At 39.7% G+C, this 18,087-nt stretch overlaps 1 protein-coding gene and 1 pseudogene across 1 annotated transcript; both read right to left on the bottom strand.

The window, feature by feature from the left end:
- Positions 1-454: 454 nt before the first annotated feature.
- On the bottom strand, positions 455-2,187 carry LOC101355096 (olfactory receptor 1J2-like; annotated as a pseudogene).
- A 13,014-nt stretch (positions 2,188-15,201) lies between these two features.
- LOC101354834 (olfactory receptor 1J4-like) lies at positions 15,202-16,348 on the bottom strand. Its single transcript, XM_023730623.1, is given in 2 exon segments — positions 15,202-16,167; positions 16,169-16,348. Coding segments are annotated over 2 exon segments (1,008 nt in total). The 5' UTR covers positions 16,213-16,348; the 3' UTR covers positions 15,202-15,203.
- Between the last annotated feature and the right edge of the window lie 1,739 nt (positions 16,349-18,087).

The raw sequence follows: 18,087 nt of genomic DNA, 5'->3' as shown, positions 1-18,087 counted from the left end.
AGAATTTAGAGGGTTAAAATGTTGTGGGGTTGTTAACCAATGTCATAAAACAGCATGTGTGTTACTGTTACATGAGAAACCATCTGTTCTGTAAGCCTTCACCTGAAGTACAATAAAATATTTTAAAAAAAAAAAAGTAGTTCAAAATGGAGCAAAATGTGCACTGAATTCTGTATTTAAAAAGTATAGTCTCATGGCCACATGACATTTGACAGTTCTAATCTTATTCACCTTGGGAGCTGAGAATTTAAAGCATGAGAAGGTACCTTCTGCAATTATATTTCACACTTCTATTGTGTCTTCTCCCAAGGAGTATAAGGGATCCAAACATGTGAGACTGTTAAAAGGAGAATGGTAGGATGAAAAAACAAGGTTGGTCACTTAACTACATATTTTTCAAGGAGACCTCTCTGACAGAGCCGATGGGTAAGATAAGAACAAGAACAGGGGATTGTTACTTGGATAAAAATATCTCCCTTCTGAGAAGTTTCCCCATGGCCTCTTTTATATCTCTTCCTCAGGCTGTAGATAAAGGGATTCAACATGGAGGTGACCACTGTGTATACTACTGAGACAATTATGTCTTTGTCATTAGAGTTGCTCAATGATGGGAAAAAGTACAATACCACAATTGTCCCATAGAATAAAAAAGCCTCAGAGAGGTGGGGGCCACAGGTGGACAAGGCTTTACAGATCACCTTGATTGAGGGAAACCTCAGGATGGTGGCCCCAATGTGGCTATAAGAGACTAGAACACCAGTAAATGACAGGATGATGACAAATCCCCCAACACCCATAACCATCTCATGGCTCTGGCAGCGTGGTTTTCTGCTTTCCACTTTTGCTTTTTTGAATATATGCCTAATAAAACTTTCTTTTTGCTTTACTAAAAAAAAAAAAAAAAAAAAAACTATCTGTCTTAGGCTGGGTTCTCTAGAGAAGCAAAACCAGTAAAGCATATAAATATAGAGAGAGATTTATATCAAGGAAACAGCTCACACGATTGTAGAGGCTAGAATGTCCCAAGTCCGTGGATCAGGGTAGAGACCTCTCCCAATTCACGCATCCACAGAAGCTGGTGAACCCAAGATCAGCAGGTCGGAGAGCAGGACTCCTGCTTACAGGCTGTGAAGTTCGACAATTTCCAAGATCAGCAGACAAGACCACAAGGTTTCTGCTGATTCACTTAGCTGCAGGAGCTGGCGAATCCCAGATCAGCCGGTTGGGGAACGGGACTCTTGCTCACAGGCTGTGAAGATCCACGAATTCCAAAATCGACAGGTAAGCTGCTGGCTCAAGTCTCAAGAACCAGAGGTGAGACAACAAGAAGCAGCTGCTGGGTCTGGAACAAGCCAAAAACCTTGGCAAGGCTAGCAGGAAGGAAGTAGCCAGTGGAGGGTGGAGAGATGAGGGCTGAGGGGGTGATGAGCCACCACAGGTCCTGCCAGCACCAGTACCACTCAGCAGATTCCATCATGGGAGTGATCGCATATCAAATTTCGACAAGGAAGTGATCGCAACATATACAACTGCCAAAACACTGAGAATCATGGCCTAGCCAAGTTCACATACAATCTTAACCATCACACCATCTCATTGAGGGAGGTGTCTGAGCAGGACAGCTTGAGCAGGGCAGCAAGGTCACAGAAGAAGTGGGGGATGGTGTTGTCAGCACAGAAGGACAGTCGAACCAGGAGGAGGGTGTGGGACAGGGCACTGGGACATGACAGGAGCCAGGATCCTGCCAACAGAAATATGCATAGCTCCTCCCTCATGATGGTGGTATAGTGTAGAGGGTGACAGATGGCCACATACCTGTCATATGCCATCACTGCAAGAAGAAGGTTATCAATACAACCAAAAAATAAGAAAAAAATACATCTGTGTTACACACCCTGCATAGGGGGTCATTTGATCTTGAGTATGCATTTTATCAACATCTTTGGGATGGTAACAGATGAAAAGGAGACATTAGAGAGGGCCAAGTGGCTGAGGAAGAAGTACATGGGAGTGTGGAGGTGACAGTCCAACTTGATGAGCAGGGTGATGAGCAGGTTCCCCAGCACCGTGGTGAGAGGTATATGCCCAGGAACAGAGCGAAGAAAACGATCTGCTGCTCTGGCCTGACAGAAGCCCCAGGAAGAGGAATTTGGACATGCTGCTCTGGTTCTCCCACCTCATGATGCTCTTCTCTCTGTTCGAAATGAAGCAACATTGAGAATACTGCAGGTGATAAATGGTCATAATGGCAATCACTGTAGGGTGATTTACTCTACTGGGGAATTCTTTAGGATATTACCCACCTGCTGTCACTTGATTACCAACTCTCACCCAACTGAGCCTGAGGGAACTTTCTGATCTCCAATGGCCAACAAAATCCCTTCAATATAAACTAAGAGAAATTCATTTATTTATTCAACTACGTGTCAGACACTATGCTTTTTCCTGGAGAAAACAGGACAGAGAAAGACACTTCTTAGAGGAATCTCACGTTCTGGTGAGCATCCTTTTCAAGTACTGATTCAGAGTAGTGGATCTGCAGCTAGACTTTTTGTGGGTCCTAACTCCATCACTTTCTAGCTGGTCTCAGCAAGTTACTCTCTCCTAGCTTCGTTTTGCACTTCTATGAAATAATAATGCCTACGCATAGGTGTGGGGAAGAATTAAATGATTCAATGTGAGTTATGATACTAGAATAGAGTCATATAGTAGGGGCAAAGAAATGTTACTAACTTCATTATGCAGTGTAAGTATCCAGATGAATTCTGGATTGATCTTTAGGAATCCAGTATACCAGAAATGTGAAGTGGGCGTTAGAAAAGTTCAGATGTCAAAAGCAAAGACGAGAAGGCAGGAACGAACAGGAAGACTGGATGAATGTGAAGAGGGAACCCAGGGGAGAAGGGCAGAGTGTTGTCACATCACAGGGTTGGCAACCAATGTCACAAATCAATTCATCTATTAACTGTTTAATGAGAGGCTAATTTTTTCTGTAAACTTTTGCCTAAAGCACAATAAAAATAAATAAATAAAACAATCAGGTGACAGACCCACAGGCTGTGTTAACCTAAGTGGACTCTCACAGTCTCAGAAAAGGTGCAGAGACCCAGAAACTTGCCCCTGTGATTAATTTCCTGACAGAACTTAGCTTGATGCATTTTATTTCGTTCGAAATAAATTTTACTTCACCCATTTCCACTATTGTCTTTTTCTCTGCATCTATCTCCAGTGAATCCAATTGACTCAGATATGAGTATTTGTACGCAGTAAGGCACCTGAGCCTTTGCCATAAGACCTGAGAATTGGCAAATTGGTAGATGCTGTAGAATTGGTGATACCTATTGAAATTTACGTGAACTGATTCACATGACTATTTCTCTAAATCAATCTTAATACAATTGACATTTATAGAGTATGTACCCACTATGTGCCAGGCATAACATAGGAATTTTTACATAGTGTGTGTGTGTGTGTGTGTGTGTGTGTATATGTGTGTGAATGTTCAGAAATGTTAAGAAATATTAAGAAATTAGCCCATGGTCACACAGCCAATAACTGCTACAGTCGCCATTCTTTATTAATTGTTTTTTTAAGTCTCTGCTTCTATTGAGAGTGCTCTTCCTCCTTCCCTTTAATTAAGCGGAAGAACCAGGCATTTGAGACATGTTATTTCAATGCTTTAAAGAGGATTTCTATGCCCAATATTATCTCAACCACCAGCTCAAATACCTGCCCATCACTCACATTCCTACAGCCCTTTATAATTTGCCATTGGCTTCCAGTTATATGCAGTCAATATTTATTTTGTGTCTGGGAAGAAGAGAAAATGATGGCTTTTTTTTTTTCCATTCTACTAACATGAGAAGTGAAGTCCCTTGTACAATGTATTTGGTCATAGAACCTGATCTCAAAGACAGGTCTTCTGATGCTTTTTTCACTAGAGATAGACATCTCCTATTTCTTTGGGGTGGGGGACAGTGCCTAACAGAGTCACACAACACCTGGTGTCCATATCTGGTAGTAGATTCTTGTTTCAGACCAGGGTGATTCTCAGGGACACTGGGGCACTAGGAGGGGGGCAGTAACTGCACCCCTCTGCTGAGGCCTGACTGCTCCTTGACAATTGCTGGGTCAGACTTAAACCAGAAGCTCAGCTTCTCTGCGGAGGAACCAGAAAACCTGAGATAGCCCCAGTGCTGCAGTGTCTAGGACTGAATCAGCAAGAAGGGAACCTTGATTCAAGAAGCACCTTGTGTGTAAATGACAGCCTGACTTATGCTCAGTAATGAAGCTGTGACCTGACGTTTGAGAGGGAATCTTCAGATGGACTTGTTCCATCTTGACAGGACATGTTCACCTATGAAGAGTTAGGAAATGAAAGGAGAGTCAAGTAACTCAGCCTCCATTCGGGGAATAATTACAAAACTGGCTACCATTTAATGGGTACTTAGTACACACCTGTCATGGATTAAACCACTTGCAAACATTACATTTAAGGTTGCTGACCTCAGAGAGATCAAATGTAAGGCCACAAAACTATTATATGGCAACTGTCAGTGTGTGGTAGGACACCAGAACCTAAACACTTAATCACTCTGCCATGCTCCCAAGGCCACAGTGAGAACTATGTAGGACCTTAAGGACACTCTTGGAACATTCAACCCTATAGTCCAATGGCCCCAAAAGGGCTTAAGGATGAGCCAGTTTGAAGGTACCTGACTGGCTTCTCGAGTTAGTCAAGAAGAGCATCAGAAAGTAAGACCTTTCCACACGCAGGCAGACACACTCACATTGCTATATTAGAGTTTAAAGTCCTCGCTTTCCCCTGTTCCTTCTAGGAGGATTTAGTCATAATGTGATTCTGTTACACACAATGAAGATATCTCTACACCTGTAGTCAATCTCTCACTCTCTCTGCCTCCATCTCTCCCTCTCTCTCCACACACACACACTCACACACAGACACGCACACACTCACACACACAACACAACACATTGTTGAAGGATGATTTCCAGTTCTCTCTGATATATGCGTGTCCTAGATGAAGGGCTGGGGTGTAAATGTTTCACCCAAGTTCCCACAAAATTTAAATAAACATACTGTCATATACACAAAACACTCACAATACACAAAGAATTACACAAAGAATTGACAAACAGCATATAGCAGAAATGCATGCTTACAGATAGTCACAAATATTCAAATCACAGCAACACACAGAATCACACAAATGATACACAAGCAGCATAGAACCACTAAAGCACACACATTGCTCAAAGCCTTGCCTGATCTATGCACATCCCAGGTAGAGATGCTCCGTTTGTGAGTCATATTTACACACACACTCAGTTGCTGGGGCAGAAACTTGGCTCCTACTACCTATGCTAGTCCTTCATAAGTTCAGATACATTTTGCTCTTGACTGTTACCTGAGTCCTCGCCTTCTGTCCAAGAGAGCCAGAATCTGAAAAACCAGATGCAGCCTCTGGGGCCCGAGGACCTTTGCAGACTTGTGTTTCTGTTTACCAGCAGCAGAACAATGGGCAAGAGGCTTTCATTTTACATAGATAGAAGTCACAGGGGAAAAGACACCCAAGATCCTCCCTGAAGAAACAGCCAACATGGGCTAATTGAACAAATTCCTGCTGGCCTCTTGAGGAGCAGGCTGGGTAGAGGCCAGAGGGTTTGAGTCCCTGGAGTCACTGGGGAAGGTGTTTCTGATGTTGGTGACACCCTGGGCCTTCTCTGTCTGATCGTGGTTCTAGCTGGGATGCAGGAGGAGCCACCATCACTAGGGTCTCTTCCACTACCCACAGCAATATAGAGAGGCTGTTCCTATATCACAGAGAAAGGCTCCCATACCTCCTACTCACGCTTCCTGTAAAGTTTGCTGGTTTCCCCACTACCCCAAGAGGCTCTGTAGGGCAGGGACTGTGCCTTGTTTAGAGGTAGAAGAGTAGAAGGAAGGATCTCATGGGGTCTTAACAAAGACAACACTTGGATTGATTTTAGGCTCTACCACTTAGGAACTGGGAGTCCCTGAACAATTCAATTCAATTCTACAAAGTTCAGATTCTCTAAGTGTAAAGTGAGTGTAATATTAGTATCTTCCTCATGAAGTTGTTGTGAGGATTAAATGAGATAATACACATTAAAGTTCTTTTCACAGTGCCTCATACACGCAAATGCTCAATAAATGTTAGGGATTATCACCAATAATTTTGTAATATCAGGGCACTAAAGAAGCATTTGATAATTATTAAATGAATTTATACATTCATTGGTTCTTTGATAAATATTTATTAAGGACGTCATAAAGATGAGACACTAATCTAGGCTGTGGGACATAGCAGTGAATAACATAGACAGAAAGACTTCCTCTGATAGAGCTTACAGTTTAAGGTCAGAAAGCAAATAAACAAAACAATCAAATCAATACACAAACAAATGAAAACAAAAATCAAAATAGTAAAATTCATAACACAATATTTGGTGGGATGTGTCGTGGACTAAAATAAATCAGGGAAGGGGGATGGGGAGTGTCAAGAAGCAGTTCAGATTTAAATACGGGGGTCATGGGAAGATGAGAATAAAAACCAATCGGTTAGGATGGAAATGTTTTAATAATGCTTCATTATCTGAGAAGGAAACGTCACACTCAGGCAAAGAATGTATTAAGCCCGGAGAAAAATGACTGTAATACGAGATTCACAGTTTGCCGTATCATTCTCACAATGATAACCAGTCACAGCTTGCCACCAACATAATTGCTGGGATTGCGGCCTCAGAGTCTCAGCCTCCAAAAATGCACCATTTTCTGAGTCCTGCTCAAGGCTCTCTCTCTTAATCTAAGAAGTTTCCCAAATCATTCATCTTGAAATACATATAGCAGTCCCAAAATATAAGGCTTATTTACTCTATCCCAAAAAGTTGTAAGCATGCCAAAGGAAGAGGTCTTGGGTTGACTTTTCTCTTTCCCCAACTGCCTAGCACAGGTCTGCGCACATGGTGTTAGCTGCAGTGCCCTAGAGCAGGCTTCGAACAAAAAGGAAACAAAAACAAAACATTACCCAGTCATGCGCCATCTTCATGATCATTGTGTGTTTGAGTCCCTTGCTGTGGCTATTGTGTCAATCCTTCTTATTGAGGATTTCCCTCATTTTTGCTGATTCTCTAAAATATGATGTCCTTTTCTCTGGGCACATAGAAGAGCTCAGTTACCGGAGTCAGTAGCTCTCACAGTTCTGGAGGCCAGCAGTCCAAAATCAGAGTGTCAATAGGGTTGGTTCCTTCTGAAGTCTCAGAGGGAGTATGTCTTCCAGGCCTCTCTCTTAGCCAGAGATCCTTGGCATTTCTTGGCTTGTAGGTCACTCAAATCTTTGCCTCCATCTTCATACAGTCGTCTTTCCTGTGTCTCTGTCTTTGTGTCTCTTCGCATAAGAATACCACTCATGTTCGATTAGGGCCCACCCTACTCCAGTAGGACCTCATGTTAATTTAACTGATAACACCTTCAAAGACCCTATTTCCAAACACACATTCACAGGTACCAGGGATTAACCCATTGTTGTTTAGTTGGTTCTGACTCATAGTGACTGCTCCACAGGGTTTTCAAGGCTGTAATCTTTACAGAAGCAGATCACCGTATCTTTCTCCTGTTAAGGGGCTGGTGGGTTTGAACTGCTGAACTTTCAGTTAGCAGCCAAGTGCTTAACCATTGCGCCACCAGGGCTCCTACCAGGGATTAGGACTTCGATACATCTTTTGGGGAGACACAATTCAATCCATAACAGTAGCCCAGCTCCCTTCCTACAGGCAGGGGTTTAAACAAAACCTTAAGTCTAACACGCAAAGGATCTAGTCCTGGCCCACACTCTTTGGGAGGTATTAATCCCCAAAATTACTTTACTTTCTTAACCCTCTTATCCTAGCTTGGAAAAGAAAAGATTTACAGAGATTATGCATAAACTTTGTGCCAGACTCTGGGCTTATTTGTCTACTTTAGATCAAGTAGTTTTCTAAACACAGTATGTGTTTTCTAAACACAGTGTATCTCCTAATCAACTTCTTAATTTAAATATCTGGTTTAATAATCATAAACAATAACAGCTGTCGTTTATTATTTACCAAGCAATTTATTAAAGTAAGCCAAAAGATCGATGGAAAATCAATGACCAGAATTACTAGTTTATCAAATAATCTTTATACTGCTGAAATATGGGTAAAGTAAAAACAAAGTTGGAACAACAGGAGCAACTGTACTGAATTCTGAATTTTGGCTACATATTAATAGGTACAGCATGCTAATGTCAATATGCTGCTTGAAACCTGGCTCCCCAAACCTCCACATATTGGCAAAAGAGAGGACAACTTAAAGAAGGATTTGGAAGATATCAATACAAAGCTGAAAAATTCCTGCATAAATACTTAAATAATGGTTATTAATAAAGAAATATCATTTTGTGAATAGTAAACAAATTCATAAGTATTCTAAAGTATCCTCTAACAGCATTTCTTAAATATGCTTTCAATTGCCGTTATAAAGATAAGGCAATACTGGGAGCATCAAGTTTAAGTCTATGGGAGTGAAACAACTAGAACAAAAATAATGAGAAAGTTGACACAATATGAAGAAGATAACCAATGTCACTGACCATTATGTCTAGAAACTGTTGAATGGGAATGGGTTTTGCTGTGTATATTTTCACCAAAAATAAAATAAAATATTGTTTTTAAAAAAAGATGATGATTCAAAGAAAACTTCATATTTTTAATACTTATTGAAAACAATATAGATTGCTGTAAGCATAAAGAATAGCTAAAAATCAACATGTCTACATATACTGTAACGTGTATTTTATATATCATTTACTTATATTATAAATTAATATTAGACTTATATACATATATCTATATTTTTACATTATATTATAACTAAATTATATTAAAAGTGCAATATATATTTATATTCATGTTGCATTACATATATAAATTGGTAATTTGAATAAATTTGAGAAATAGATCATTTTAGTTTTTTTAAAGATTACCTTGACTACTTGGCAAAGTTAACTTATTTTGATATTTTAGCAAGAAATAGCCTAAGTTTAGTAGGTGATGTGGTTTCTCTTATTTTTCCTAGTTCGTTTCTTATTTTTTCAGTCTTATTATAATTTAGCATATTTAAAATACACTTTACTATTTCTCAATTTTTGATTTCTGATTAATATGTATCCCTGCCAGGCCAGGGCTTGACCTACATTCCTCTACCTTTCAGGTGATCTCTTGCTCACAGCCAGACTCCTCATGGCATATGTTAACAATGATTTCACCTCTTCTGTGTTCAGATTTATGAATGGTAACTGCTTCCCACCACCTGAGTGTATAATTGTTTGCTGTCAGGATGCTACATAATTAGTCATTGATACCAGGCATTGCCCTTGATACAGACTCTCAAGGTCGGATTCTGGGATTGGTTTGCTCAAATAATCAAGGAGCATATGAGTCACCTTTATGAAAACAAGAGAGACAATAGGACATGACAATTCTTTGGGATATGGGAACATTGTGATTACTCAAGTTATCACTGGTAGAGGTTGGATATGGAATAGAGATGGAGGGCGAAGCCTTGGAAGATCAATTGGCTATGGCATAGAATCACTAAAACAACAATAAGAATTACAGATTATGGTGTGGGATAGCGGATTCTGACTGTACTGGAGAGAATAAACAAATAAAAGACCCATGCCCTTAAATAGAGACAAGCACCAGAGAGCCACTATTTTTGTTGTCAGTTGCCAGTGGAGTGGATTCCTACTCATGGCAACTCATGTGTCACAGAGTAGAACTGCTCCATAAGGTTTTTTTGGCTGCAATCTTAACAGGAGTCCTGTTGGTGCAGAGATTAAAGTGCTTGGCTATTAACCAAAAGGTCAGTGGTTCAAGCCCACCAGCTGCTCCAAGGGAGAAAGATGTAGCAGTCTGCTTCTGCAAAGATTACAGCCTTGAAGACCCTAGGGAGCAGTTCTACTCTGCCCTGTAGGGTTGCTATGAGTCAGAATCAACTCGACAGCAACAGGAACGATGGCAACTGCAAACCTACTGATCTAAGAAGCCCAGTGAATGCCAAGAGAAAAAAAAAAAAATGAAGAAAACTACAATGAAGTATATCCAATTGAATTGCTTAAAAGCACTGATAAAGAGAAAAAATCTTAAAAGCAGACTCATAAATGAGACATTCTGAAGAAAGATGAGAATAACAGCAGATTTCTTATTGTACATAATCCAAGTCAGAAGCTAGTGAAGTAACGTGCTTAAAGTATTGAAAATTTTTTAATAAAAAAATCTATTAACCTAGAATTCACTATCCAATGAAAATAACTTTCAAAAAGGAAAGTGAAGTAAAGACCTTCAGACATTAAAAACAAAAGCTGAAAAAATTCATCACCAGCAGATCTGCAATATAAGAAAAGGTAAAGAAAGGCCTTTAGCAGAAGAATGATACCAGATTGAAACCTGATTGAAGAGTACCAGAAATAGTAAACATGTGGATAAATATAAAATACATGTTCTTAAGTTTTAAATCACTTTAAAAAAATAAATAACTGTTTAAATCTAAGAGAGTTGATCTATGTAGTTGTTGTTAGTTGCCATCAAATAGGTTCCGATTCATGGCAACCACATGCGTGCAGAGCAGAACTGCTCCATGGAATTTTCAAGGCTGTGACCTTTGGAAGCAGATCATCAAGCCTGTCTCCCAGTCTCCCCTGGATGATTTCAAACCTCCAACCATTCAGCTAGTAGTCGAACACTTACCTGTTTGCATCACCCAGGGTCTCCCAAGTTAAAAAAACCTCATTGTTGTTGAGTCAATTCCAACTCATAGCGACCCTTTAGGACAGAGCAGAACTGCCCCACAGGGTTTCCAAGGAGCTGCTGGTGGATTTGAACTGCCAACCTTTTGGTTAGTAGCCTTAGCTCTTAACCACTGCACCAACAGGTCTCCAGTTAACTATAGTGGGGTTTATAACAAATATAAAAGTAAAATATATGATGAAAATGGCACAAAGGCCAGGAAAGGGGAAATGGAAGTGTATGTCGTAAATTCCTTGTACTATATATGAACTGGTATAGTACTAATTCAAATTAGACTTTGGTAGATTAAAAATGTATGCTATATTCCCAAATGCAACCACAGAAGAGAGGCATTGCTAATAAGCCAGCAAAGGAGATAAAATGGAATCATAAAAGATACCTCAATTAATTCAAAAGAAGGCATAAAATTGAAAAGAGGTACAAAGAACAGATTAGATAAATACAAAACAAATGCAAAGAGGGTAGATTCGAATCCAATCCTATGAATAATCATATTAAATATGCACCATATAAACACCCCAATTAAACAGAGATGGTGAGATTTAATCAAAAAGCAAGGCTCATGCATATGCTGCCTATAAGAGAACCCCTTTAAACATAAAAACATAATGAAAAGCTAAAGGATAGAAAAAATATATCCACTAATTAAAAGAAAGCTGGAGTGGCTATATTAATATCAGACAAAGTAGACTTAAATGCAAAGATTATGACTATGGATAAAGATGATCATTTCATGATGATGAAGGGGTTGATTCATCAAGAGAACATAAAAATTCTAAATATATATACACCTAATACCAGTTTCCAAAAACAAAAAGTATAATCTGGTAGAATTACAAGGAGAAATAAACAAATTCACGATTATAGTTGGAGATTTCAAAACTCCTCACACAATAATCAATAGACAAGTAGAGAGAAATAAGTAATAATATAAAAGACTTGAACAACATTATCAACCAACTTGGCCTAATTGACCTTTATAGACCTTTCCAGCCAACAACAGTAGAATACATATCTTTTTCAAGTACACATGTAATATACTAGGATGGACCACATGCTAGGTCATAAAACAAGTCGCAATAAATCTAAAAGGATTCAGGTCATACAAAGTATGCTTTCTGACCAATATGGAATTAAATTAGGAGTCATCAATATCAGAAAGATGTCTGGAAAAATCCACAAATATTTAGAAGCTAAATTATACACTTCTAAAAACCCATAGGTCAAATTAAAAAAAAAAAAAGGAAATTTAAAAAATATTTTTAAGTGAATGAAAATGAAAACATATCAAAGTTTGTGAGATAAAGCAATAATAGTGCTATTTATATAACACTAAATTCCTATATTGGAAAAGAATGAAGGTCTCATGTCAGTCGCTTAAGATTTCGCCTTAAGAAACTAGAAAGAAAAGAGCAAATTAAATCCGAAGTAGGCAAGCAATAGAAATTATAGAGAAAAGCAGAAATCAATGAAATGAGAAACAGAACAATAATGAAGAAAATCAATAAAACCAAAAGTCTTTTTTTTTTTTGAGGAAAACAATAAAATTGGTAAACCTTTAACCAGACTGTTCAAGGGAAAAAAAGGAAAGACACAAATTACTAATATTAGGAACACAGGGAGGGAGGACAGGCTTACAAAGGCTGTGATGGTTAAGACTGTGTGTCAGCTTAGCTGGGCCACGATTCTCAGTGTTTTGGCAGTTGTATAATGCTGTGATCACTTCCCTTTTGAAATCTGATATGCGATCACTCCCATGATGGAATCTGCTGAGTGGTACCAGTGGTGGTGGGGCCTGAGGCGGCTCACCACCCCCTCAGCCTTCATCTCTCTGCCCTCCACCACCTACTTCCTTCCTGCTCACCTTGCCAAGGCTTTTGGCTTGTTCTGGATCCTGCAGCTGTCTCTTGTTCATCTGACCTCCAGTTCTTGGGACTTGAGCTAGCAGCTTACCTGCCGATCTTGAGTTCGCCAGCCTCTGCAGCTACGCGAAGCAGAAGAAGCCTTGCGGTCTTGCCTGCCAGTCATGGGATCCGCCTGTGAGAAAGAGTCCTCCTCTCCAACCTGCTGATCTTGGGTTCACCAGCCCCTGAGGCTACATGAATCAGGATAAGCCCTATGCTAATCCACGGACTTGGGACGTTCCAGCCTCTACAATCGCATGAGCTGTTTCCTTGATATAAATCTCTCTTATATATATATTTATATGCTTTACTAGTTTTGCTTCTCTAGAGAACCCAGCCTAAGACAAAGGCATATGAAGAAACATTTCTGGGTAACTTTGAGGGTGATGGATATGTTCATTATACTGATCATGGCAATGGTTTCACAGGTATATATATATATATAATATATATTAAAAAAAAAAAAAAAAAAAAAAACCCCATTGCCAACGAGTCAATTCCGACTCATAGAGACCCTAGAGGACAGACTAGAACTGCCCCATACAGTTTCCAAGGAGCAGCTGGTGGATTTGAACTGTCGACCTTTTGGTTAGCAGCCAAGTTCTTAACCACTGTGCCACCAGGGCTCCTAATATATAATATATGCTATATATAATATATATAAACATGCATACATATATAATGTCAAAATGCATCAAATTAATACTTTAAAATGATATGTTAATTACACCCTAATAAATCTGTAAAAGAAAATAAAGAAATAAGAAATAAACAGGCATCCCCTTGAACAACAGAGGCTTATCCATGGAGATCTCCCTCTCATTATCTTAATTAACACAATTTTCATACCAGGGAAGATTTGCCACAAAAATTTAACATAGAAAGATTATTTTTATCCCTCTTAATTTTTCAGATTCAATTCCCTTAGGAGAATAAGCTTTTCCCACTCAGTCACTAGCTGCAGGGTGGGCACAGAGTCACATTTTCCAACGCCTCTCCCTTCCAAGGCCTCACTGAGGGATGAAGCTTTATGTTTGGTCCAAATTCCCTTCTGTACAGGACTTCCAAGGATAAAAGGTACTTTCAGCTGTGCTTCTAAATTTTGGCAGAATTTTCCTCCTGGATTATACCATATCCATTACCTACAGCAATTCCTAGTTTAGGTGTAGATGTTTACTTTCAGGATATGCACCTTCATTCAGTTACATGTATTGCTCTTAATCATTTACTTCAAGTGTTCTCAACCCAGGCCCCACGAATCATCTGCCAAAAGTTTTACCTTGTATTTAGATTTTAGGAAACCATATGAAGCACTTAATTAACTGGCTATTACACTAGGTCACGGCTTCAAACCTGTTCATTCTGGTTCAATCCACTGCTGAGAATTTGCCTTTCCACCCCAGATATACTGAATCATAATCTACAGTTAACAAGGTCCCCAGATTATTTTATAGATCCCCAGGTGATTCTTATATATACGTAAGAACAAGACCTGGGAATCTTGTTAAATGGTAGATTCTGATTCAGTATACTTGGGGGGGAATGCAAATTCTCAGCAGGGAGTCCAACTAGAATGAACCCCTTCGAAGCCATGCATTAGGTAAGCCAGCATTCTGAAAGTCCTTACTCTAAACTATAGAAGTTACAGTGAGATTTATAGCTCTGGAAAAATATTTTAAAATTTGAGAGAAACTAAGGAGCTGATTGCTAAAATATGGATTATCATTAATTTTTACAGCCATTCATAAGTATTCTAATTATTTACACAACTAAGTTTCACAAATGTTGATGCAAACTCATATAAACACTGCAAAAGACAATTACAAACTCCAAAGCACATCAGATTTGACAGTTCTAATATTCTTCAACATGGGCATCAGAAACTTAAAGAATGAGAAGGTACAGCTTGTAAAAATGCCTTCTGACAAATCCAAACAGCAAAGAAATTTGTAGGTAAAATGTCTTTTTCCTTCAGTGGGAAACATATTAAAGCAAGCTTTTTTTTTTTTTAATCTATATATGAATATAAGGCAATACTGTAATTGTTAAGGAAAGTAATTCCCACTCATGACTCAAAGAAATTTGGTGCTTTGAAGACAACTGAGGTAATATGTGTTGCTGTACGTACCAGATCCCAAGGCTTATGGAAAAATAAGGAGATATAAGATAAAGATAAAGCAAAAAGAATATGGTTCAAAAGACACGAAGGGTTACAGCAAGCATCACTTAGTTGCGCCTGTGCCTGGGGGTTTGAATGAACTCACTGGGTGCCGGGGGAGCAGACAGAAGAACAGTCAAAGCAAGTGACCAGAAACAGGGGGGCAGGGTGGGTGCCAGCAACAAGGATGATTGCCTACATAGGTTTTCAAGGAGAAATCTCTGACAGTGTTATTTGATGAAATAAAAATTGATGGGGTGAGGTGATTGTCACTTGGAGAAAAAGATATCCCTCTGAAAAAGCCTCCCCAGGGCCCCTTTCATGTCTCTGTTCCTCAGACTATAGATGAAGGGATTCAACATGGGAGTGACCACTGTGTACATCACTGAAGCAATTATGTGCTTGTCACAGGAGTTGTTAGATGCTGGAAAAATGTATAGTACCATAATGGTCCCATAGAATAGAAATACCACAGAGAGGTGAGACCCACAGGTGAACAAGGCTTTGCAGATCCCTTTGGCAGAGGGAACTCTCAGGATGGAAACCCCAATGCGGACATAAGAGACCAGGATGCCAGTCAGTGGTATGATGATGCCCAATGCCCCCACAGTGAAGATGACCAGCTTATTGATGGAGGTGTCAGAGCAGGATAATTTGAGCAGAGCAGCAAGATAACAAAAGAAATGAGTGATGGTGTTATCAGCACAAAAGGACATCTGGACCAGGCAGAGAGTATGGGACATTGCACTGCTACAAGAGAATAACCAGGACCCAGCCACAACTGAGAAACATAGGTTTTCTCTCATGATGGTGGTATAGTGGAGAGGGTGACAGATGGCCACATACCTGTCATATGCCATCACTCCAAGAAGGAGGTTATCAATACAACCAAAAAATATGAAAAAGTATGTCTGTGTTACACACCCTATATAGGGGATGGATTGATCTTGAGTACGCATGTTTATCAACATCTTTGGGATGATGACAGATGAAAAGGAGACATCAGTGAGGGCCAAGTGGCTAAGGAAGAAGTATGTGGGGGTGTGGAGGCGAGAGTCCAGCCTGATGAGCAGGATGATGAGCAGTTTCCCCAGTACTGTGGTGAGGTACATGTTCAGGAACTGGGCAAAGAACATGGCCTGCTGTTCTAGCCGAATGGGGAGCCCCAGGAGGAGGAATTCAGACACACTGCTCTGCTTCTCAAGCCTCAGACTGCTCTTCTCTCTGCTGGGGAGTGAGAAATATCAGAGACTGTGAAAGTGTGATTCTGGCCACCATGGTAGGGTCTCTTACTTTCTCCTGCAGAAAAAGAGTAACTGCTTGAACTTCTATTATCACATAGTCTTGCCAAAGCAAGCAATATACCCCCAATACCCAACACAGTTCCTTTCAATGGAAACCCGAACAAATTCATTCTTCTTTTTTTAATTTATCAACCATGTTCCAGGCACTATGATATTAATCAAAGATAAAAAAATAAATAACACACATATAGGATCTCCTTCTTCAGGGTACTTACCCTCTAGGGACAACCCTGGCAGAGAACAAATTGAAGGATGGATCTGCAGCCAGATTCCTCATGCTGCCATTCTGACCTCACTGCTTTCCAGCTGTATAACTTGGTCAGTTAAATGTCTCTTTACCTCTTTTTGTGCTCTGTAATGTGAGGCTGTCACTATTACATATTCATAGGGTTAGTACAAGGATTAACTAATTCAAAACACAATAGTATCTTAGTTTGGGGTTCTGCATAAAATAGGTACACATGCATTTTGGCTGTTATTTTTATGACAGGATAAGTATCCAGATAAAACCAGGATCAAATTTAGGAATTCAATTACACAGGATCGTGAAGTGAGCATCAGGACAGGCAAGGTTGCTATTGTTGTTAGGTGCCTTTGAGTTGGTTCTGACACATAGCGACTCTGTGTACAACGGAATGAAACACTGCCCAGTCCTGCACCATCCTCATAATTATTGCTATTCTTGAGCCCATCCTTGTAGGATCTTCCTCTCTTTCACTGATCTTCCACTTTACCAAGCATGATGTCCTTCTCCAGGGTCTGGTCCCTACTGATAGCATGTCCAAAGTACAGAGATGAAGTCTTGCCATCCTTGCTTCAAAGGAGCATTCTGGCTGTACTTCTTCCAAGACAGATTTGTTTGTTCTTCTGGCAGTCCATGGTATATTCAATATTCTTCACCAACACCATAATTCAAAAGCATTAATTCTTCTCTGATCTTCTTTGATCACTGTCCATCTTTCAAATGTATACGAGGCAATTGAAAATACCATGGCTTGGGTTAGGTGCTCCTTAGTCCTCAAGGTGACATCTTTGCTTTTTAACACCATACAGAGGTCTTTTGCAGCAAATTTGCCCAGTGCAATGCATCTTCTGATTTCTTGACTGCTGCTTCAATAGGCGTTGATTGTGAATCCAAGTAAAATGAAATCCTTGACAACTTCAATATTTCTCCGTTTATCATGATGTTGTTTATTGGTCCAGTTGTGAGGATTTTCGTCTTCTTTATGTTGAGATGCAATCCGTACTGAAGGCTATAGACCTTGTTCTTCATCAGTAAGTGCTTCAAGACCTCTTCACTTTCAGCAAGCAAGGTTGTGTCATCTGCATATTGCAGGTTGTTAATGAGTCTTCCTCCAATCCTGATGCCTAGTTCTTCTTCACATAGTCTAGCTTCCAGATTATTTGCTCAGCATACAGATTGAATAAGTATGGTGAAAGGATACAACCCTGACACATACCTTTCCTGATTTTAAACCACACAGCATCCCCTTTTTCTGTTCGAACAACTGCCTCTTGGTCTATGTATAAGTTCCTCATGAGCACAATTAAGGTTCTGGAATTCCCATTCTTTTCAATGTTATCCATAATTTGTTATGATCCACACAGTCGAATGCCTTTGTATAGTCAATAAAACACAGGTAAACATCTTTCTGGTATTCTTTGCTTTCAGCCGAGATCCATTTGACATCAACAATGATATCCCTCATTCCATGTCCTCTTCTGAAGTTGTGTTAACCTATCCAAGCTCTCACACTCTCAATGAAGTTCCTAATTTCAGATCCTGATGACTGGGGTAAATTCCCTGGTAGAATTTGTCTTAATGCATGTCCATAAATTTGCCAAGAAA

This window comes from Trichechus manatus, unplaced genomic scaffold (genome assembly GCF_000243295.1).
Source record: "Trichechus manatus latirostris isolate Lorelei unplaced genomic scaffold, TriManLat1.0 scaffold00038, whole genome shotgun sequence".
In the NCBI taxonomy this organism is placed as follows: Eukaryota; Metazoa; Chordata; class Mammalia; order Sirenia; family Trichechidae; genus Trichechus; species Trichechus manatus.
This window is presented reverse-complemented; position numbering and strand designations above follow the sequence as displayed.